Source organism: Girardinichthys multiradiatus, chromosome 6, assembly GCF_021462225.1.
Source record: "Girardinichthys multiradiatus isolate DD_20200921_A chromosome 6, DD_fGirMul_XY1, whole genome shotgun sequence".
Lineage (NCBI taxonomy): Eukaryota > Metazoa > Chordata > Actinopteri > Cyprinodontiformes > Goodeidae > Girardinichthys > Girardinichthys multiradiatus.
The window spans coordinates 36,475,728-36,500,977 of NC_061799.1; the positions used below are offsets into that span (position 1 = coordinate 36,475,728).

General features: G+C 38.4%; 1 protein-coding gene across 1 annotated transcript in view; it reads left to right on the forward strand.

The window, feature by feature from the left end:
- Positions 1 to 25,250, forward strand: part of pigk (phosphatidylinositol glycan anchor biosynthesis, class K) — a 52,072-nt gene that overhangs the window by 6,057 nt on the left and 20,765 nt on the right. The window contains exons 7-10 of the mRNA XM_047369260.1: positions 1,650 to 1,767; positions 5,524 to 5,634; positions 8,455 to 8,627; positions 24,482 to 24,557. Of these exons, the coding sequence (XP_047225216.1) occupies positions 1,650 to 1,767; positions 5,524 to 5,634; positions 8,455 to 8,627; positions 24,482 to 24,557 (478 nt within the window). The remainder of the gene's footprint in view (positions 1 to 1,649; positions 1,768 to 5,523; positions 5,635 to 8,454; positions 8,628 to 24,481; positions 24,558 to 25,250) is intronic.

Here is a 25,250-nt window from a genome sequence, read left to right on the forward strand (position 1 = left end):
GTGTGATCCTCATGGTGCACATTGTGCAAATCTTTATCTTATTTCTCTTTAAAATATGCCATATTTGTAAGAAAAATAGCATTTATGGATTGAGCATCAGGAGGAAAAAACCTTGTAACCCATTAAAACCTCTTCTTGGATTAAATACTTAAAGTTTGAAGAAATAAGACAATAATGTTTTCATTTAACAAATCAGGGCTTTAGCAATCAATGCAAGAATCATACACACAATCACACACGCTGCTCACCTGCTCCTTATGCTGGTCAGCAGCTTGATCACACACTGCTGTGGGATGGCATCTATTGCTCAACCACCATCTGCCAGCCATTATGGTGGTGTTGGTCACTCTGGCACAAATGTATAGGCAGAAACTGAATTTAAACAGGTCAGGCGGAATCTCTATTTGCATAATATAAAGTTAAAATAAATGCATTAGTTTGAAAATGAATTTGACTAAATTGAAACTGAATTTAGTGTATTTCATTATATTGAAAATTCAGTTTGACTATTTTCACTTTCTGTCCCATAATTCAACCTTTAATTCCAAAATGTGAATTTTGAAATTAAAATTGAATTATGGGACAGAAAGTGAAAGTATTTAAACTGAATTTTCAAAATAACAAAACACCTTTTCAACACAAATGAATTCAGTTTCAAACCATTAAATTCTGTTTCAATTTTGTCAAATTCATTTTGAAACAATTTTTTCTTTATATTGACATCCCCCCCCCCCCCCCCCCCCCACCATTGTGACTTTTATTTTGAAAGGCATTATATGATATAAACAGTGTTATTAACAGTGTCAACAGATCTAGAATTCAATGTATTCTGGTTTGATTGCAAGAACAAACTGTTTTAACTTTGCCTTTGTAATTAGCTAATAAATCAGTGCAGTAATTATTTCCTCTCAGATTATCTCTCAACACAGGAAAGGCTTTTATGAATCAAAATGATTGAGTTTAGTAATTTGTCTTTATTGTCCCTGTTGGGTTTATAATTGGGCAAGCAGGAGCAGAAAGCAGGCGGTCTCTATTTAGTCTGATGAGAAGAAAAACAATGTAAGACACATTTCAGCTTCTCGACCCATTTTACTCACATAACACATCATTTATAGCTGCATTATAATAGGACGGCTTTATACGGGTCTAACTGTAATCGGTACATCAGAATTGGCTCGTTTCTGCATCGATCCGATCCGGTTTACTACAAACTGTTTGTCATCTGCAGAATGTGTCTGTAGCTCAGTCGAGCTTCGTCCCGGCAGCTTTGATGCTGATGTGCTAATTGCACTCTTTAACTGCTTAATTACTGCCACCTCCTTTTATTGTCTTCAAACCAGTTTGATTCAGTCAGCTTGATTTAATTCTTTATGTTCGACTGAACGAAGGGAAGAGGTTTTTCTTAGAGGAGAGGAAAAGAAGAAGGATGGATGGAGAAGGAGGTGAAATAGCGTGTAGGCGGGTTGCCGGGACTGAATGGTGCTGATGCTTTTACTCGGTAGCCATGGTAACTGCAGCGTGAAGGTTTGTGTGATAACAGTGTTGTTTTTTTTTTTATTGGAGCAAATGGACAAATGTAATGCCAGCCGTGTGCTTTCTGATTAGGCTTTATTAGAGAATGAGTTTGATCATTTTGTGTCTCTGTCCAGGTACAATGAGCTGCTGTTCATCATTGACACCTGTCAGGGCGCCTCCATGTATGAGAGGTTTTACTCTCCAAACATCATGGCTTTGGCCAGCAGTCAGGTCGGGGAAGACTCCCTGTCGGTGAGTTATTTCCTCTCATAACGGCTCAGAATGTTAAATTAAATCATCCAGCAGTTTTCCACTCAGTTGTGTCGTTTCATTGAAACCTGTGAGGGCTACTTATACCTGAGTTCATCTTTATTAAATTCTCCTTTCCTGCAGCATCAAAGTAAAGACAAAATTATAAAAAATTGTATGAAAAGAAGCCCATTATTAATATCAAGACTAACTAGTTCTGCACTCCAAAACACTGAAGTTTTATTATTTTCATGCATAAAATACAAAGCTGACCTTATCCACATCAATTTGTAAGTAGATTTAACACGTACTGTTATTCAATTCAATTCAATTCAGTTTTATTTATATAGCGCCAATTCACAACACATGTTGTCTCAAGGCACTTCACAAAAGTCAGGTAAATACATTCCAATTAATCCTAATCATTGAACAGTGCAGTCAGATTCAGTTATTTATTCAAATTGGATAAAAAGTTCTTCTATCTAAGGAAACCCAGCAGATTGCATCGAGTCAGAGATTTGCAGCATTCACTCCTCCTGGATGAGCATGTAGAGACAGTGGACGGTCACTGGCGTTGACTTTGCAGCAATCCCTCATACTGAGCATGCATGTAGCAACAGTGGAGAGGAGAAACTCCCTTTAACAGGAAGAAACTTCCAGCAGAACCAGGGTCAGTGTGAGCGGCCATCTGCCACGACCGACTGGGGGTTTGAGAGAACAGAGCAGAGACACAAAGAGAAGACAGAAGCACTGATCCAGGAGTACTTTCTATGGGAAGGAAAAGTAAATGTTAATGGATGTAGCTCCTTTAGTCGTTTCACCTAGAAAGAAAGAACAGATAAACTCTGAGCCAGTTTTCAAGGTTAGAGTCTGAAAGAGAGCACATATAATTAGTTACAGTAAAAACTCAGTCAATTTCCATGTCTAGGAGAGAGAAAGGGTTAAACACTAAAAGACAGGGCTATGTGGATCATCGGTAGAGGGTGAGCATTAAGTTGTTGCCAGCAGAAGCTCGGACGATTCCCCTCTCCAGAAAGGTGTCACAGGTAGACACAGAGTCAGGCCGGGTGTAGCTTCTAGGAAGAGAATAGAGAACAATGTTAAAAGTTGAAATAACAGCAAATAATGCAAAATTGGAGAGTAGTGTGAGAATGTAGCGAAGACGGTGAAAGTGGTCGTTATGTCCTCCAGCAGCCTAACCCTATAGCAGCATAACTACACAGATAGTTTCAGTTCAGATTATTTAGTTAAACCGCGATTATTTACAACAATGTCGTCCCAAGGAACCCCACAAAGGGTCCCACTGATGGTCATTGTTATACTAAAAACCACAATGATTGGGATACCTCCCTCTGTCTGACTGATTATAACCATTGGAAAAGAGAAGGGGTCATACAGGTAGCAGAAATGGAGGGTGTGTTTGCACCTCAACCATAACTGAGCCGGTTTAGGCTAAACCTGACTCCCCCTTACTTCATCCAGCAGGGAGGGAGGAAGGATCCCTCCCTGATAACCTAAGCCACTCTAACTATAAGCTTTATCAAAAAGGAAAGTTTTAAGCCTAGCCTTAAAAGTAGACAGGGTGTCTGCCTCACGGACTAAAACTGGGAGCTGGTTCCACAGGAGAGGAGCCTGATACCTAAAGGATCTGCCTCCCATTCTACTTCTAGAGACTCTAGGAACCACCAGTAAACCTGCAGTCTGAGAACAAAGTGCTCTGTTAGGAACATATGGACCAATCAGATCTCTGATGTATGATGGAGCTAGATCATTAAGGGCTTTATATGTGAGGAGGATAATTTTAAATTCTATTCTGGATTTAACAGGGAGCCAATGAAGGGAAGCTAAAATAGGAGAAATATAATCTCTCTTTTTAATTTTCATCAGAACTCTTGCTGCAGCATTTTGAATCAGCTGAAGGCTTTTAACTGTATTTTGTGGACATCCTGATAGTAAAGAATTACAATAGTCCAGCCTTGAAGTAACAAATGCATGGACTAGTTTTTCAGCGTCACTCCTAGATATGATATTTCTAATTTTGGCAATGTTCCGGAGGTGAAAGAAGGAAATCCTAGAAACCTGTTTAATATGGGATTTAAATGACATGTCCTGGTCTAAAGTAACACCAAGGTTTTTTACTTTATTACCGGAGGTCAATTTAATGCCATCCAGGTTAAGTGATTGACTAAGCAGCTTCTTTTTTAAAGACTCCGGTCCAAAAACGACAACTTCTGTCTTGTCTGAATTTAGAAGCAGAAAATTTAAAGTCATCCAAGTTTTTATGTCTTCAAGACATGCTTGTAGTCTATCTAACTGGTTGGGCTTATCAGGATTTATGGATAAGTAAAGCTGAGTATCATCAGTGTAACAGTGAAAATTTATCCGATGCTGCCTGATAATTTGACCTATTGGAAGCATATATATAGTAAAGAGAATTGGCCCAAGTACTGAACCCTGTGGTACTCCACATATCTTGTACAATTTCTTTCAAAATTATTCACACCCTTTGAACATTTTCACATTGTCTTAAGTTACAAATGGAAACTTTTAAGATTTTATGGGATGGCCCAACACAAAGTAGTGCATAATAGTAAAGTAGAAGGAAAATTATGCACGGATTTAACATTTTTACCTGTGAAAATCTTAAAAGTGTCGCTTTCATTTGTATTAACTCCTTTCTTACTTTGATGCCCCCTCCACAAAATCCAGAAATTGTAATTTCTCTACAAATTTCCTTAATAAAGACGTTCTGAGCAATTCAAAAAAGCATCATGGTAAACGAGGAACACAGCAGACAGGACATGTATTAGACTGTGGAGAGGGTTAGGTTGTAAAACAATATCCCAGACTTTGACCGTCTCACAGAGCTCTGTTCAGTCCACCATCTGAACATGGAAGGAGTACAAGCACTACAGCAAACTTATTAATATGCCTTCCTAAAGCGATGGCCTGGAAAATGGAGGATTAATCATTAAGCAGACTAAAGGCCATGGTAACTCTAGAGGAGCTGCAGAGATCCACAGCTCAGGTGGGAGAATGTTGACTCGTCCCATTTGCTGTTGTGAGATGGGATCCAAATAAGCTTTTTAGCAGACATGCAAATTGCTACATGTGAATACCCCCTAAAAAGACACATTAAGTTAGAAGTGAAATTAAATGCATAGAAATTCTAACATACCAGAAGATTTAGCTCTACACACGTGTCCAGCATATGCTTATTGTTTTCTCTTTTCAACATAGGTTTGGCCAATAAATGTACATTTAGTGCCTGTAAGAGGCCAAAGTACATTCATTTAAGTTTTGTGTACTTTAGTGGCATAAATTCATGCTAACATCCTTGAAATAAAGGCTGTCAGTGAGCATTTCCTGTTCAAAAATGTATTTTACTCTCTTTTGTCTACATAACAGAGTATTTGTACCCCACTAATGAGTAAGGCAGACTTATGAAAACACATTGTTTTAGATGTTTTTTTCCACACCACTCAGACTCTGGCCAGTGTTTGCAGGGTGATTTCCTTCATTAGCAGACAAGCTTTACACAGTTAGTGCTATAATAATACTTTCAAGTATTGGTACCACATGACAGCTTATTACTGACTATTAACATACAGTAAACAAATATTTTACTCAGTAATTTGTGACTAAATGAAAGGAACTTTATTGGTACAACTTCTGCAATATTTAAAAATGCAACAGAGTTGTATAACTAGTCCTGAAAGCTTATAGTCATATTTCTTTTTTACCTTGTCTCCGTTTTAGCACCAGCCAGATCTGGCTATAGGAGTTCATTTAATGGACCGTTACACCTTCTACCTGCTGGAGTTCCTGGAGGACATCCACCCTGCTAGCAAAGCCAACATGAACGATCTGGTGAGGATTTGTTGTAGGTTTTATGAATGGCTACAACTGATTTTCATCTGAAATCCCACTGTCCAACTGTACACACAACAGCATTTTTAAACAAATGCATTACAGGTATTTTGATGATGTCACTGTGAGTGTAATATTTACAGTATCTCGATATTCATACCCTTTGATCTTTCTTATTTTGTCAAGTTCTTACCTCAAACTACTATCTATTTTATATGGGCTTCATGTGATAGACCAACACAAAGCAGCGCATAATTGCAAAGAGGAATGAAAATGATAGATGGTTTTATTTTACAAATATAATCTAAAAAGTGTGGCATGCATTTGTATTCAGTTCCCCTGAGTACTTTATACTTTATAGCACTAGCTTTTGATAAAATTGCCCTGAAATTGCTTCCCACGGGAAAAGACTGACATTTTGGCCCATATTCTTTGCAAAAAAGCTTAGGGTGAGTCATACTGCATGCAGAGTGTATTCAGTTTACATAGTTTGCCACAGTTTTTAATTGGATTTAGACCTGGACTTTGACTGGGCCATTCCAACACCTAAATATGACTTCACCGAAACCTTCACTCCCATCCCAAGGTCTTTTAGAGCTTCTAACAGGTTCCCTTCCAAGATTGTCCCTGTTATTTAGCCCCATCCATTTTCAACTTTAGCATGCTGAAGAAAAGCATCTCCACAGCATGATGCTGCCACCACCATATTTCAACATGTGAATGTTAGCCCCTTTTTCACTGAAAGCCATGGGATTTAAATACCTCAGATTTTTTTCAAATGGGTCAAATGAACCCTGGGTAATTTGTGTGTTCTCTGTTTCCACTACTCTGAAAGGCTGCGGAAAATTTATTTGACTTGACCTAGTGACGTATGGGGAAGTTGTGAAGGAACACCTCCAGTCCAGCAGGTGGCGGTAATAATAAACCAAAGGCTTAACAAACAAAGCCCAACCTTAAAACTTGTATCCCGCCATTTGTTCACCAAACAAGATCAAGAATGCACATGTGGCTCTTTTGCTTGTTGAGCAGGAAACAAATGACAGAAATGTTGATTCTTTAAGGAAGGAAAACAATATGTTGAAGTTGCTGTTTTAGCAATTTTCTACCTGCGCATCTTGTATGAATTTGTAAGGTCATCCCCTTTCTGCTCGAAATATAATGAGCACAGTTGAGTATGTGCTGATTTAAAATAGTAGCTCGTGTGACTCAGGTAAACTGTTGTTTTGAATCTGCCTACCTCCTGTGTTCAGTCCAAAAAGAGTCAGATGAAAGTCCTGCAGGTCTCCCTGGACTTGTGCACACTTGAAACAGAATGCGTAACTAAGTGTCAAGACTACTTGGGTTTGACACCTGACTGTGGGATTGTGAGTACACAATCTCAGCAGTGTCTCCCTTTTCATCTTTTGGACTCCTGCTGAGATCCATCGAGCCCAGGGACCACTAAACAGCGCCGTTACTCTGTGTGCCCAGAGTAATGCTAATTATACGTTCTAGTTGTTCTCTTTCTGTAGATGCACTCTTTGCTCAGGTGCTTTTTTGTTTTGGAAATAAAGATCAATACTATAGATTTTCTTGACAAGCCCATTAAGATTTTTAATCCAGTCTAAAAATCTTTGTCCTTTTAAAGGAACTGCTTTCACATTCACTGTAAGGCTTTAGTGTGTGATTTACAAGTCCTGTTTGACTAACGGAGGGGATGTTCAGGTTGGGTTAATGATTTTATGTCGCCTTTCAAATAGACGGATAAATTGCTCAACTCACTGATGGAAAAACTTTTAGGACGCTTTCTTTCCTGACACTAAAAATGCAAACACCTAAATACTTGCAGATAATTTGTAGAAACATTGGACTTAAAACTTAAACTTTAAGATTTAATTTGGTGGTTAGAATCTGCTCCACGATTCAGTAAATGCGAGAAAGAGTTTCCCCCTTTACCGATTTCTTCTGTTTCTTATATTTTCAAACCTAAATGTTTCATGACAAACAAGTTTTAATATTGGATAAAGATAAACTGAATTCATGCAGAAAGCAAATTATGATTTCATCAAGGGAAAAAAAGTTTTTCAAACCAGCCTGGCCCTCTGGGAACAGTTATTTACCCCCCCTGTTAAACCATGAATTAATAGTGATTAAACTAGATTTTTTTTAGAAAGCTGAGCTCAATTTTACAAGCCAAACCCAAACAGAACCTCTGATCACTGACACATTTCATCATCATCATTCAAAAACAGCAGAAAAACAGTCATGTACGTTTATCAGTCTGGAAAGGGTTACAAAGCCATTTCTAGGACTTTGGGACATCAGCAAAACTTAATCCACACCTGGCGAAAACACGAGGCAGTAGTGAACCTTCCCAGGAGAGGCTGATCAACCAAAATCCTTCCAAGAGACCATTAATGATTCAGCCAGGAGTTCACAAAACAACTCAGAACATCATCTAAAGCTCTGTAGGCCTCACCTGTCTCAAACAAGATCAGTGTTCATGGATTAACAATTTAGAAAGAGAAACTGGGCAAAAAAGGCCTGTGTGTGAGAGTTCTGAGGCTAAAACCACTGCTGACCCAAAACAACATAAAGAACAGTCTCACATTTGCCAAAAAAATATATTGATAATCTCCAACAATTTAGGGAAGATGTGGATCATGTTACATCTTTGCCTTTTTGTGACAAAAAAAGAACAAAAAAAAGGAAGAAGTCTGTAACGGGGCAAACATTTTTTTTACAGCACTGTGTATGTAAACAAAAAATATTTCTGGGGTCCTTCCTGTTTTATTCTAATGGAAATGTGTGACTAATTTAAAGTTTGTGGTTTCTCCTTAGTTTAAAGTTTGTCCCAGGAGTCAGTGCGTATCCACTCCGGGCCATCGCACCGACCTGTTCCAGAGGGATCCGGGAAGCGTCCTCATCACAGACTTCTTCGGTAGCGTCCGCAAAGTGGAGATCACCACTGAAGCTGTAAACTTAACAGACCCTATCAAGCAGGTGGAGGAGAGGTAAGCTGTGGTTATTACTTTAATCCCACTTAAATGATGCGGTTCTGACATATTTACATATTTCGCTAAATTTACTTTCACTCATCATGGGCATTATGGGTATTTTTTGGGATTTCTTTAAACCATTCTTCTAGAGTAAAATCAATATGCAGTAAAAATTAATGTTTAAAAACCAAGATCAAATTTAATTTAGTTATCAATTTTCCTTCCAAAGTGATTCACCATCATACACACAGTGTCAAATATGCATCTACACCTTAAATATTAGGTTGAATTCCTCCTTTAGCCGGTTGCACCCTGACCAGATGCTTTTTGTCACCATCAACAAGCTCCTAGCATAAGCCTGGCTGGATGTGTGAACGTTTTAATGTTCTAGCGGTTTACTTTAGATGAAATAGAAGAATGTGGAGCTAGTCTTCGGGCTCATTAGTTTGTCCACGTTATGCGATCTGTCAGTGCCACTGGCAGTGAAACGCATGCACAGGGTGATTCTGCCACCACCATGCTTGACAGTTGCTGCTGTGTTCTTTGGTTTGAAAGCCTTACTGTGATTCCTTTAAAAGTACTTCTTGTCATTGTTGCCAAATAGCTGAATGTTTCTCCAGCAGGCATTTCAGTGGAACTTGAAGGTGATATTACACTTGCTTTTCTCTGGACAGGGACACTGGTGTTCCAGCAGTTTAAAGTTCACGGCAGGCTTAAGATTCCACAAATAATAACCACATTTCTTTCACCTGAGGCGGACTGTTTTTTTCACCAAAGGGACTGCTGAAAGAGGCCGTTCTTAACTGGTTCTACAAAAGAAGCGGTTTGGTTCTCCACCACCATTAAACATCTCATCCAGTATCTGCTTGATCCTCCAGCAGGTTCCTTTGGATTTTCCAGGGGAAATTGCAGTGCAGAGAGACATGGTTTCAGATTATGTGCCTGGGATTGCGGAACCAAAGGGGCGTGCCTTACAATTCAATTCAATTCAATTCAAAAATACTTTATTAATCCCAAAGGGAAATTAAATGTTGTTATAGCTCATACAACTGTATATTTATATATATAACTGTGTATATATATATTACTGTGAATATACAACTGTATATTCACCACAGTGATTATTATTATGCTTTGATCAATTTGCTGCCTATCGAGTTTCCTTAACTATCATAAATACATCGTTCTCAACATGTTCTTTTCATCAGATTCTGCTGCTTAACATCAGATCATGATGTGCATCTGATCTGCAGGCACTCGTAGATCTGTCTTTGCTTTATTCCATAATCTCCTACTAGCCCATGCAGGTCATAGTGGTTTTAGGTTTATTACTACCTCTAGAGGTGGATCAGGGGCGTAATATTGGTGGGTTAGCTTCAGCCCTTAATTTAAGTTCAGGACTTTTCAGTTTTTTACGGGACTTAAAGAACATGAACAGTTACTGATCATGAAGAGAAAGGGGGTCACAGTGATGAGTATTCTTCTGAGTATTGGTCAGTCAAACAAATGCCATTAAGCAAATCCGTTGTCTGCTGCCAGAGAGGAAATAACAGCTGCAGCCAATCATAATGACCAACAAGAAGTTATTAGGCCTTGGGTTTGTCAAGTTAACACAACGTTAAACCTTCAGAATCACTTATTTAAAATATTTGGATGAATGTCTGCATACATTTGAAGCTATATGTATGGTTTTGATACTGTGTGGATTAGAGAAAACTGCAATAAATTCAGATTTGTGCTGCTAATTCTTATTTTTATAATTCCTTGAAGTTTTATGTTGTGTTTTCTTTCCACCGTGGAAAAATTAACAGTTGACGTAGATGATTGAAAAGCTCAAAATAAACTTCTGGCTAATTGAGGTTATAGGATGAATTAAAATAGTCAGTGAAAAAACCGTTGTTACTCTAACTTTCAGTGCATCTGGAAGTAGGACAACCTGGATAAAATCCTCATTAAGGCCTGTTAATTGAAGTGCCGTGGGCCAAACTCATTTATGGTTCACTCCAAACTTAACAAGACTTTGATTTTAGTTCAGAGCGTGCTTTATCGGTGTATAGATTTATCCACTAATGGCCAGTTTCCAAAAGAGTAAACTACTCATTTGGGTCAAGTATAACTACCCAACGGATACTCGAACTCTTCATTGTCAGACTGACAAATAATAGGAGTGTGCGAGGTATTTCTTTTAGATGAGCTTTTATTAATCAGCAAACGCACTGAAAAGCATTAGTTTATACCAGAATAAAGCTTATAATGGGACACTTTTATGTTTTAAACTATAATTCTCAGTCCTCTTTAAGTGGCTGTGAGTGACGAGTTTTGGCGCCCTCTCGTGGTGAATTTGCCTACTTATTAATCCAATTTAGTAGGTGTGATGAGCAGGCGCGGCCACAAGATGGCTGTAGAGAGCTTTCATGAGTGACATACAGTTTTTTCCTCAAACTAGTTTCACATTCAGCACAGTTCACACGGAAAGCGCAAGTAATTCACATACTGACATATTAATGCATTCACTGATTGGATTCATATATGAGACAGCTGTCATACTAATTAGTTTGGAGGTTGGGTCTTTAATATTTGTAAAAAAGCTTCAGTTACAAACATTTAACACATATGCACATAAAAACACACACACTCTTAATAATTTAATTAAACAGGGTTTAATTAGACCACCAGAGTGTATTGGTGATTATAATGTGCAGGGCAACTAATCAAAGGCAAATTGCAATGCAAGTTTTGGTCAGTGACTGTTTTGGCCCCAGGCCAGTTAGCCATTGCCCACAGCTTTCCCCTATTACTTTATTATTGATTAGGCTTGACGCAGTAGGTCTGACACAACACAGAATCAGGCACAGTTTGTTACTAAGCTGGCAGCTGGCCTGATTCAGTCACTTCTTTATTTCTGATGCAAGATTCCAGCAACTGCCTAATTCATTTGATGCTTCAGAGCAAAGTTTACAAAGGCAGCCGAGGAGCAGCAGGAGCTGCCCCTCTCTGCTTCGAAGAATTGGTACTTTTCAGGCAACATTGGGCTTATTCAGGAGGGACTTGACTGTATTTTAAACAAGTGGACTGCGTCTGCTCAGGGTTAAATTGTAGTAAGTTGTGTGTGAGAATAATCTAAAGCAGCCTCCCCATTAAGTTTCAGAATAATTGAATAGATCTGATCTCTAACATTTGGATTATTAAATAATCTACTGGTGGTTAAAATATTTGCCCCAGAAGTCGCAGATTACATAAATGAGAATGTAGAAACACTTATTTTAAAAATGTGAAATGGTAGGTGTAATGCTAATTAGGATGTTTGATGCATGTTTGGCATAAAAAGAACTGAATCTGATTGGTTTTGAATTTGACATTGGCCAGAAGCTGGTAATCTAGTTTTTTTCTGCAGGTTCTTCAATAAGTCAAACAATTACTGATGAGTGGTCTGTCAACCTATTGGTTAAGTTGGTTAAATAATAGGTTAAGCTAGCTTAGCTAGTTTAGCACTCAGCTGGACAGTTACAAGTGGAAGCCAAGTCTCCTAACTAAAAGTAAAGTGAGACTCAACATTATAAATACCCCTGAAAAATTTAGATTTAAGATTATTTTAATTCAACCAATAAGTTTTTTTTTTTCATGGGCAATAAGACTGGTTTCTCAAAAGATAAAAAAAAAACAATGTTAAAGGAGTATAAATGGTATTAATATCCTTCTCAGTAATCAATGTATAATTTACTGGCCTCACAGCCATGGAATATGTTTTATAATTGCTGAACAGCTTGTTTGCATGTTTCCTCTGGAATTGAGGTGTGAGTCTTTGAAGTTAGAAGGCCTTCTTGCCATCACCCTAATCATTAGGCCCCTTATGGATTCTGTATCAAGTAAGGACTCTGGCTGAGTCGCTCCAAAGCAGTAAAATTACTTCAGAAACCGGAATAAACCTGTCGGTAACATTAAAATCTAAATTTGCCAGAGGTCTGGATCTCTTCCAGAAAATGTGATTTCTTAAGAAAAAGAGAAAAACAAAATATCCTAGAGATTATACTTGTTTTCCCCACCCTGACCTCTCATTTTTCTAATGTTTGGGTGTAGAATATTGATTTTGATGTTAAAATCTGACCTTTATTTTCACCTGTATTGTTAGCTTGAGGCAAGTCATGGCTGGTGAAACTGAAAACTAGATCTATAAAAACAGAGACGTGTATCCAATGTAGAGATGGAGTTTTGAATTTTTTTAATTTTGTGGCCGTTTTCCAGTCTCCAGTTTAATCATTCCTTGACCTTCTTGGGAGTTTTTATACCAAAGTGGTTCCACTGCTAAAAGGTGCCACTATTTGCTTAGCAACGTTTGTTTTAAATGTTTATTTTAGCCACAGGTTTTGGCTGTGGTCCCATAAAACTGGTTCTATGATGGCTCCAAATCTGAACTGGGCCAGACGACAGGGCGCGTTTTTATTAGGAGGTACACGTGTGAATATGGAGACCAACGACCAATCAAAACATTGTATATGCCATGGTTAAAATACTTGATTTAGCATTTGCTTTTGAAAGAAAAAGAAAAACAACGAGATCTGCACAATCCCAAAAAGTATTAAATAGCCCAAAATGTAGTCAACTTTACTTTTAGGCGTTAAAATAAGCCCAGGTCTTAAACTATCTTTAGTGATGTCTAAATGTGCAAATTTGTTCATTTATGGCTTCATGCATTGTATTTTTAGATTTTTGAAAAATATATTTATTCGTAAAATGTGCTATAGTTCTTGCTGAGGAAATTAGGCATTATTACGCCATAACAGAGCCACAAATGCCCTGATGTAGGGAAGTAAATAGCACTGCCAGAGGAAATTCAAACATTCAGTCTTACTGTAAAACCCTGAAAAGTCTTATCCTTAAAACTGTGGTCACTTTAGGGAAATCAGGGAAAGTCAAAGCATTCTTATGTATAACCAGCTTCTTTTGTCCGGTGGAAACTCTGGGATTTCAGTGCTTGACTGAAACCCGACTGAAAATGGCTGTTGTGAAGCTTACTGTATGTGAAGGCCTTGAAGCTCTGTAACTTACAGGGGTAAATGCCATGGAGTCAAATTAGAGAGCTAAAAGAACACAAAGTACAGTGGATACAATCATATTTAACGTATATTTTTTACATAAGTTAAATATAAACTATTAGGCAAGCAGATTATCTTAAATCTTTGTATAAAATGTAATTCTTAAAGATTTCAAAGGGATCTAAAAAAGTCCTAATTTTAGCTTGTCTTAGTTTACTAAAACCCTGTTTTTCAGGGTTTTTCAAGTTTGAGCAATAAGCATAAATAAAATGTTGGATTAACTGATTAATTGGATTCTGTAGAATCGATAAACTCTATGTTCATTAAGTTCTTAAACACTGTTGTGCTTTTAATATCACCTGTTAGTGGTAATAATTCTTGCTGTCAGTTCTGACTTGAATCCAGCTTATACTTTAGTTTGTTTCCAGCACGCTTGACTGTGAATCATTCTCAAACCCTGTGTGTTGTTTAAACATACATTGGTAAATTAATGAGGTAATATTAGTACATCTGTTTGTAGGGGATTCTGAGTTATAAATGGTAAGATTTGTGGAAACCCAAATAAGATTTGTTTGAAGAACCAGGTAATATTTGGCTCCAGTATCAGCCCTGGTTGATCCCTGGAACCTCTTTGCCAGGAAAACTTTCATTTAAGAACTAAAATGTGGAGCATTCAACAAAATTTTCAGGTCTTCTTGCCATGAGTCTGTATTAAAGATTCCTATTAGGAACAGAGGCGACGTCACACTGTGTGAGTCAGAACAGCTGCTGGGGCTTTACTTCTACTGAAATGATTGAGTTGACATTTTTCCCTTCATCTTAAGTTGGCATTTTTGGCATTACTGACTGTGAGGTGCTGTATCTGTCTACATTCCCTAGACAATGTAGACCCCTGAGATTTCCAGAAGGCTCCCAGTATTTTCAGTGGAGAATGTTCCATGAAGCCAGAAAAAGAAAGTTCAAAAAGATAAAGCTGATCAGCAGGCCTTCTCGTTATCTGCTGAAGTCTCACTTCGTGTGTAAAAGTTGCTGTCTGAGCGAAGTCCAGGCATATCTCTGTAGAAAATACTATTCAAATAGCATCTTAAAGGTTTTGTACTTTCTCGTACTTAATTTTTAAACACTTCACTGGTGGTAACTAAGTCTTCCTCCTTCTATAACAACTTCCAGTCTGAAAAGTGTTGTGAGTGCGACCTGTTAGTATTTAGTTCTGGTGAGTTCCCCGTACCAAAAGGGAGATCTTTTTGAAGCAGCTAGCCTGTCACTGATCAGGCTTTTAAACCTCAAAAATTTATTTTTTTGTTGCATCTCTGTTTTCATGCATCACATAGTGTGTGATGTGCCAGTAAAATGTGAGGCAAAAAATGCAACTTAAGTTATCCTTACAATGTCTCCCCGTCGTCCCTATGATTTTTATGGAAGCTTTTCTTCCAAACGCACTGGCTCTGATGCATGTCAACCTGAAACATCCAATTTAATTTGTGAAAAATCATCAAATCATCTTAGTCTCAAAATTGAGAGAAAATTAAAAAGGACATTTCAAGATTTCTTAGGAGCAGATGATAATCTGCCTCCTTGTCACCTTTTCCCTACCATCTTCCTCTGTCACAGCAACCCTCTTAAAACGTCTTCACTGCATCCTTGAGGCTTTTTTGTTGTCCTCCTTTTCCTTTCCCCGGTAGTTTCATCGTGCTTTTTCCAATATATCCACTCTATCTCCTCTGCACTTGTCCAAACTATCTCAGCTTTGTGTCTACAACTTTGTCACCACTTGAGGCTGTCTCTCTAATGAACACTGAACTATGGCACACAGTAGAATGGATACTTTTCTTCTCCGGGGCTATAATCGCTAAAATAAATGATTGCGTCTCATTTAGCAGGAAGACATCTTCAGTTATAATCACAATTTGACATTCTGTGCAAACCTGGGAGGATGTGGTTTGATCAAGTGATCCAAAAAAGTAAGAAACAAAAAAAGTCTCACAAAGATCTGAAAATGGTAGGTTTTCTTGTCAAATTTGTACAAAAGGTAAAACATCAGGTACCCTTTTAAGAAATCTGCATTCTGTGATTTATGCAGCTGGATTCCTTTTGGATCACCTTCGCTTGTGTTGTTCATGTGTAATGTTGCATTTCCACAATGACACCCCTGTCACTTTCAACGTATTCTTCAGCGAGAATATAATAGAGGCCATTTCAATTGACAGGGAAGGTCAAGTAGGCCGTATGCCAATTGTTCCACTATTTCACACCTATGCTTGCTATTTCATCCCATTCAAATGTCCATTCTGTAGCCACAGGTAGCACTGGGAACATGAAAAATTCTGACCAAAGACACAATCAAAATACCTCAGCAACTTCCTGCTGGTGGATAATATTTATTAGTCACGTAAACACATTTCCTTATAGTAAGTTATATGTAATTTAGAGAAATCTGCTTTAAATATGGGTACAAAATGTCCCGTGGTTGGAAAAGTTAGGTATTAAAAGACAAAAACTACGTGAAACCAGCCCCCCACACATTACATTGGGCTTGCAAGGTAGGTGTTTACATCTTGCGCTGTCACTTTCCAAGTGTGGTAGGAAGGCGCGTTTTCACTGTCCTGCTCGAAGTGCAGTTTATAAAATGTTTTTTTGTTGTGCATAGTTTTGTTTTAACTCATCAAATTGTTAGATGTGTGTACATTTTGTTTTTCATTTATATGATTTTTGGTAAAAACAAATGTTGGTTGAAATCTTTTAATGGGTTTAATTCCCTTATTTTATTCCATTTTTAAAAATGTTATAATTTATTGTCAATTATTTTCTTGTTTTATATCAAATAGAGGTATTTATTGACATTTTTCTCATCCTCTGTTGACAATTAACAGGATAAGCTAAAACAACTTCAAAAACAGAGTATTTCCTTTTTTTATTTGTTTAATATTAATCAGCATTAATGACAAAAGCTGGGTTGTAACCTTTGCCAACAAATAAGGATGATTGCTTGAAGTAATCACAATGAGATTGTCGATTAGGTTCATTTTGTGACCCTCTGACCAGATGCTATTGCTACTGTTAAAATATATTGTTTCATAAGACCAGAAAATGGGTTGAAGAGTGCTCTGAGTGTCCCCACAGAGAGATAATTACATACAGCTCACACAGCCAGGTTTGTAATAAATGTAGTGCTGCTTTACTCTACTTTTGTCTGCCTGTTCAGCCATGTAGACAAGCAGAGGAGTGCACATCCTTGACTGGAACTCATTTTTTAGCTAGGGCATATTTCTGGATCCTTTACTCAGCTTGGCCTTCCATTAACTGAATTGCACTTACTGGTATTAAGCCTATGTCCATTTAAACATCCTCTCCACTGCGATTCACTTCAAGCTACGGGAAATATTTGACTGCAACACATTTGCCTACAGGTTACACAGTTCCTGGAATAATTGCAAGTGTCGAATAACACCTAAATTCAGTCTCCATTGAATCATAGTGTAAGCCTAATGTTATTTGTGACCTGCAGCCCTCACTAGATTGAGTGTACAAACACCGCTTAGGCTTTTAGTGGGGCAGATGGTACAAAGAAATTAGTTAGGCCTTTAGATGGCAGCTGGATACGGCAGCAGCAGCAAAGCTGGAGGCAGCCACATCTATTATGATCATTTACAAGAATGGAGAAATCCTTCCCAGAAATATCTTCATGCGGAATAAAGTGAACAATAGTATTCACTGAATTAGAACTCAAATCTTGTAGCCAAGTTAAAAGGGGAGGGGTAGAGCGGCTGCGATGTTTTTAAAAGCAGAAAGTGATCTGAGCTCATGGAGGGCTGAGCGTGGGATCGCCGCCCTGCTTGCTGGCTCATCCCGTTTTCTCTGTCCGTCAGACTGCACAGACATGTAGAGAGGGGAGCATCAAACGGGAAGGAATAAAGGAGGAGGGCAATAGGGCAAAATGCTGAAAGAAACTTGTTGTGGTGTAATAACTCAGGAGTGAAGAAAGAAACAAAAAGAATAGGCAAACAGGTTGCTTCACTGCGAGTAGTCAGTAGTAGCTCACGAGAGCTTTTGGCCCACTTTGTCAGAGGCTGGCTGGCATGAACTTTCAATGAAAGACAGTCAGTTTTTTGAACCTCCACTTGGCTGTGACATTTAGTTGGGACTGCTGTGCCTGGCTCAGTTTCAGACAGACATACTAAGAAGAGGTTTTCAATGAAACAGTGGTACTGCAGAAAAGTTTCAAACCTTTATTGCAGTATTTGATAAGTCAGAGGAGCTAAAATATCTTGACGCTTGAATTTTTAGCTTATGTAGTCATGTTCAATAAATTGGAATATTATATAAAGTTCATATGGGGCTGCACGGTGGTGCAGTTGGTAGCACTGTTGCCTTGCAGCACGAAGGTCCTGGGTCCATGCTTTCTGCATGGAGTTTGCATGTTCTCCCCCGTGCATGCGTGGGTTTTCTCCGGGTACTCTGTCTTCCTCCCACAGTCCAAAGACATGCCTGTGAGGTTAATTGGTCACTCTAAATTGCCCCTAGGTGTGTGAATGAGTGTGTGCATGATTGTTTGTGTGTTGCCCTGCAATGGACTGGCGACCTAACCAGGATGTACCCTGCCTCTCGCCCGTAGACTGCTGGAGATAGGCACAAGTTTTCCCTTTATTTCTGTTAATTATGGTGGTTTTCCTCTTCCAGCTAATGGAAACACAACATTTAAGGTTAGAAAATTACATCAAATCAATAAAAATAAAGGTTAATATTTTTTAAAAGTACTTTTGATCTGATGAATAGGCCCCATCGAAACATGTACTGTAGTCTATTGTAGTCTGTAGTCTATGTACTTCTACTTTAATATTATTATTAATAATAATAATAATAATAATAATAATAATAGTCTCAAAAATCAGATTACCGGTTATCAGCATATTTAAATGTCTTTATTTAGAACCATAGAGATGAATTACATCACCATCCTTACAATTGTACTGACAATAAGACACTCCCTTAAAAGGTCTCTCTGAAAACATTTTATACCCTTCGAATATGACTTGCATAGAAAATATATTTTGACATGTAATAAATGACAAATATAATCACAATCATATTTTTTCTCAGCAGATGAGTCATTTTAAGCAGACTTTTCTAGCACTAAAAAAGCCTGAAGGTGCCATGCCTCTCTAAAAACGAAATACAGTGTGTGACTGCCTTATGACACAGAAAGGTTTTCATGAGAAATAGACCATCTGTACAGGAACATGTCGAACCTATTTGTTTTTGACTGGTTATTGCCAACAAAGGCTGCTGTGAGCGCTCTCACTTTCCCCAAATGTCCTGCAATTCAGAAACATACTGGTGAGATTAAATGTCAGTAGGTGAACTGGGCAGATTTCTCCTCACCCACTAAACAAACATTTACTCTGTTTTAAAACACCCTTTTCCCCAGGAATATGAAACAGTTGACCCAAATGGGCCCAACAACCCTAAGATGAAGAATGAGAACACAACGCATTCTTATGCCAAAGCTTTGACTGATAGATATAGTAGAGTCGGCAGCAAAACCTTCGCAGCCATTTGTGAACATAAAGTTTCTTAGGAAAGTGTTGTTTTTTTTTTCTTTACTGCAATTTTTGCTTTTTATGTTTTCTTCAGTCAGCACAAAGCGTCCGCTGTTATCTGTGGAACGATTTATTAGGCTAAATCAATAACTGCTCTCTTCAGACATTTTTCTTGCATGTTTACCCACGATGATTAACTTGAATGACCTTGCTAACTTCCTGTGTATCTGTATTTAACTTCCCTTTCAACCGCCACATGTGTAGCATTAGCTGGAAGTCAAGCGTTTGGGCCTAAGGACATCATGTTGTGAGAAAACTGAGTGTGAAATGACTAAAAACATTATGTGGGCTCCGTCACCCATGCCACTTGAATTTTCTTACAGCTACATGAATGCAGTGCAGTTAAACCATCACAGCTAAAACAGACTTATGTGTAGAAAAGTCAGACTTTGAGCTGCTTCCATTCACTGCCTCTGTTTTACATATTCCCTTCACAGCTCACCAATACAAAATATCCTGGACTAATCAGTTCCAAGAAAAGGCGTGAAGATACCTGTGTCAGAGTAAAGGCCATAAATACTCCCTAAGAACATAGAGATTTGTTCTTTTACTTGAGTTATTTCTGGCCAGAAGATCTCATCCTTTACAAGAGCTGAAGTGCAGAACTTCTGGGGAATCATCATAGGTCTCTCCTACTGCAGCATTTATATATCACTGTTCTTGGACAGCACACAAGAAAAAACATTCTGCATGAATAATGTGTCAAGAACAAGCTGCAAGTACAGAATGCCCTCTTGTTCTTGCATCCCTGGGAAAGACGACATATTTCTCTGTTCTTTCAGAGTATGTATAGGCATTAATATTTGCTGGTCTGAACCAGAACATTTGCCTGGATGCTGACGGAATGTTTTGTTTTTTTCCAAGCTGAACTATTATTTTATATGTGGTATTTCACCACTGTGGCAAAATAACCACAGAGTGATTTTGAGTCCTCGGGCATTGTGCCGGTTTGTTAGATCTCCTAACTATTGCTCTCAGATAACCTCTCCTCTGACTTCCTACTCCTTACTGGACAATTCCCCATAGAAATCTTTCTCATGAACTCTCATTCAAGCTTGGAAATTGGTTTGATGACTTTCTTCTTGAGTGGCCGTTGTGTTACAATTTGATTAATATCCGGGATTGATATTTTGTATGTACAGTCATTACTCCTGTGCGACTTTAAGCTGTCTTCTTGTATTTCTTGTGCTCTGGCTTTTCTTGATTTTTCACATATTTCTTGATCATCTTAGTCTGTTTCTCAAATCCTCTCCGACTTTTCAGTTGCTCTTGTCCATAAGCCTATTTCTTCTTACTCACCATGGAGATCTTTTCCTGAAAGAAATTTAGGTCACGTTTGGTTTTTTAGGGGTTTTTTGGATTTCAGTTAAGTATTTGTTATGACTGAAACAATTAATCAGATTAATTGTGATTAATCGATTATTGAAATAATTATCAACTAATTTAGTGATCAAGTAATTGTTAACTGGGGTGTTATTACTCTAAAACATGCTGTTTGCTGAAAGAACGACCCACTCAGAGCAGTAATTAAGCAAAAACAGTTCAAAACTATACATTTTGCATTTAAGATGAAAACCTTTGTCTGTAAATATGCTCTATTCAGAACTCCTCAAGTGGCATAGCTTTAGCTTCACCTGTTTCAAATTCTGTAAAAAATCTCCTGTTAAGCACCTTTTTGCTTAATTGGTTAATTGAAAAAAATAGTTAACAGATTAGTGGATTAGCAAAATAATTGTTAGTTGCAGCCCTAGTATTTTTACATAGGGCCAAATCCCAACAAATGCAACATTAACACATTCCAGTTGGCAACTGTGAAATCATACAATTAAATTTAGTTCAAATGATTATGCAAGACAGTCAGTTTTAGTTCATCGTTTAATTATCCAAGGAAGTCCAGTCCAGTCAGTTGCATCAACAATTTGCAGCAGCACTGTCTGAGTAATCTGGCGATGACAGTAGACGGGAACCTCTCCGCTGAACCAGGCTCAGGGCATCTGGACGTTGAAAAAAACGACATAAGATTTTTTTGTCCTAAATATCAAACGAATGACACCGTAATAGTTGCTTGAATATGTCGAGCCATTATGACACCTTTAAAACCTCTCAATAGCAGGCAGTGCCTACTAATGCAAAACTAAACAAACAAATCACTGACGTAAGTTTGGCTCTTCAACACTTAAAGCAAGCACTGCTTGAACGGTTGCTGAAAGAACAACACACTCAGCACCACTTCTGTATAAACAAATCTCCTATTAAGCACCTTTTGCTATCTGATTATTAATCGATTAATCAAAAAAATAGTTGACAGATTAATCGATTAGCAAAATAATCGTTTGCTGCAGCCCTACTTCGGACAATCCCAAAAGATGGTCGTGCATGAAAATCCCAGTAGATCAGTATCTGAGTATCTGTAATACTTGGACCAGCCAATTGGGCACTGTCTTTCATGCCACATTCAGTCACTGAAATCCCCTTTCTTTCTCATGATACTCAGGTTTAAACTTCAGCAAGTCATCTTCACAATGTCTAAGAGGCCTATATACATTGAGCTGTTTCCATGTTATTGGTTGATTTTTTTATCTCTGTTAACAAGCAATTGAAGAGGTGTATGTACCTAATACAGCGGCTGGGGATTGAGTGTATAAATACTTCCAGGTTCAAGTCCTGATGATGATTGCTTTTCTGGCATTTAGAGTAAAGAAAACGTATTGCAGATGCACATCATGAGAGTTTTGCCTTTGTCATAGGTAGTATCCCTCCTGTTTTGAATTGTGGTCATATCTATAATGGAGAATGATGTTGAATATTTATATTTTCATTTTAAATGTGGAATCTGTTGCTCAGTTGATGATATTTATTATTATCTGTAACTGTATTTTAACCCTGTTAAGTGGATGACCACTGTGTGTCTTCGTAATGAATAAAGATGGAAGTTTAACCTGCATGAGAGCACTTTTAATCATGCAATGCTGAGTCATAAGTATCACTTATCTCATGCCCTAATCAGTAAATTTGGCTCCCTGCAATAAACGTCTTCAAAATAAATTCTACTTAAAGGTTGTTCATAGGGAAACGGTGGGGAAGGATTAATAATCCAATAATTATTCAATTTAATTTTGTTCACATTAACTGAAGGACTTTTGTCTGCATGTGGAAAATTGCCTCACAGAATGTTTAAAGATCTTACTTTGAATAAGTAGGATGAAAATGTCCAACCTTTTGATCAATGAGCAAAAGTGAAAAAGCTGTTGTTTTTGTTTCCACCTATATATACAGTACAGACCAAAAGTTTGGACACACCTCATTCAAAGAGTTTTCTTTATTTTCATGACTATGAATATTGTAGCTTCACACTGAAAGCATCAAAACTATGAATTAACACATGTGGAATTATATACTGAACAAAAAAGTGTGAAACAACTGAAAATATGTCTTATATTCTAGGTTCTTCAAAGTAGCCACCTTTTGCTTTGATTACTGCTCCGCACACTCTTGGCATTCTGTTGATGAGCTTCAAGAGGTAGTCACCTGAAATGGTTTTCACTTCACAGGTGTGCCCTGTCAGGTTTAATAAGTGGGATTTCAAGCCTTATAAATGGGGTTGGGACCATCAGTTGTGTTGTGCAGGAGGTGGATACAGTACACAGCTGATAGTCCTACTGAATAGACTGTTAGAATTTGTATAATGGCAAGAAAAAAGCAGCTAAGTAAAGTAAAACGAGTGGCCATCATTACTTTAAGAAATGAAGGTCAGCAGTCCGAACAATTGGGAAAACTTTGAAAGTGTCCCCAAGTGCAGTCGCAAAAACCATCAAGCGCTACAAAGAAACTGGCTCACATGAGGACCGCCCCAGGAAAGGAAGACCAAGAGTCACCTCTGCTGCGGACGATAAGTTCATCCGAGTCACCAGCCTCAAAAATTGCAGGTTAACAGCAGCTCAGATTAGAGAACAGGTCAATGCCACACAGAGTTCTAGCAGCAGACACATCTCTAGAACAACTGTTAAGAGGAGACTGTGTGAATCAGGCCTTCATGGTAAAATAACTGCTAGGAAACCACTGCTGAGGACAGTCAACAAGCAGAAGAGACTTGTTTGGGCTAAAGAATACAAGGAATGGACATTAGACCAGTGGAAATCTGTGCTTTGGTCTAATGAGTCCAAGTTTGAGATCTTTGGTTCCAACCACCGTGTCTTTGTGCGGCGCAGAAGAGGTGAATGGATGGACTCTACATGCCTGGTTCCCACCGTGAAGCATGGAGGAGGAGGTGTGATGGTGTGGGGGTGCTTTGCTGGTGACACTGTTGGGGATTTATTCAAAATTGAAGGCATACTGAACCAGCATGGCTACCACAGCATCTTGCAGCGGCATGCTATTCCATCCGGTTTGTGTTTAGTTGGACCATCATTTATTTTTCAACAGGACAATGACCCCAAACACACCTCCAGGCTGTGTAAGGGCTATTTGACCAAGAAGGAGAGTGATGGGGTGCTGTGCCAGATGACCTGGCCTCCACAGTCACCGGACCTGAACCCAATCGAGATGGTTTGGATGAGCTGGACCGCAGAGTGAATATAAGACATATTTTCAGTTGTTTCACACTTTTTTGTTCAGTATATAATTCCTCATGTGTTAATTCATAGTTTTGATGCCTTCAGTGTGAAGCTACAATATTCATAGTCATGAAAATAAAGACAACTCTTTGAATGAGAAGGTGTGTCCAAACGTTTGGTGTGTACTGTATATTTTTAATTAAACGACTTTTCTAAAACAAACTTGAAACAAACCTTGCATGATCACTGAAATTGGCTCTGAAGCTCCTAGCTTATTGGATGCTGGATTAATGATTTTTATTTTCTTAAGTGATCTGTGGGTAGTTCAGTGGGGCTCAGAAGCTTAGAGCTCCTCCAGCACTCCTAAACTACATTAAAAGAGTATTGAACATGTTGCTGAATAGATTTTTGTGCTGTATGACAAAACAAATGTTTTTTTCTGATTTCATTCATTAGTTGTAATTGTTGCTTCCGGGGCTGATTGGCTGCTGCCGTAGATTTATTCTGATTACACAAGGATTATCAAGTTGATTTGTGTTGGGGGGGTGTTATCTGATTGCACACAAAAGGCCCTCATCAGAAATCCTGTATGTTTTCACACTTTTTCTTCCTTAGTCTTATGTATTTATTACAGCCTGACTGTCTTTCTGGCATGAATGCTGACAGAGTCCTGCTCTCTCTCGTAGCCCTGTGGATGGAGAGGCGCGTGAAGAGATGTACTCATACATGGACCAGCTGCCAGTGTCTGAGATCATCCATCAGGTAAGAGGAGGTACAAACAAACGGGGTCAGGTTACTCAAACCCACACATGTCGAGGATGCCTTTTCATCAGTTGAGCCTTTTGCGTGGCAGGCTTTTTGCTCCACGGCATTTTGTGTTTTTTTTATTTTATTTTTTATTGTTTGTTGAAGTGCGTCCACGCTCGCCCTTCACTTGAACACAGAGCAGAGAAGTTAGGTGCAACATCCACTGACAGATGTCTTTGTGTCGTATCCATGGCAACGACTCAAAGTGTGAAATGTGGTCTCTGCGTGGAGGGCGACCACCGTGAAATCCAGCAGAATGGCTGGGCGAGATTGTGGTGAAGAATTGTGCATTCACCTCATTCCCAAATGGATTGGGGCTTTCAGTCGGGTCGACCTTCACAAATGAACACCTCTTCCTCCTCAATCCATCTTTTGAACGTGCACGCTGCATTCAAAGTAGCTGGCCTTTGGTCTTGTATCACCCTTGTAAGATTTTCCATTATGAGGCCATTAAAAATACAATTTCTGCTCTCCCACTTCAGAAACGTAAAGAAGCAGCATTAATCTTCCCCAGAGGCAAGTCAACAGCTGACATTGTTGGTGTTTGCTCAAATGTCTTTGAGCAGCTCCTGTTTAAAATACAGAGGGAATGCGCTATTATTAAAGTACATACTGTTTTGTTTGTTTAGGGGGTGGTTGTGAGATATG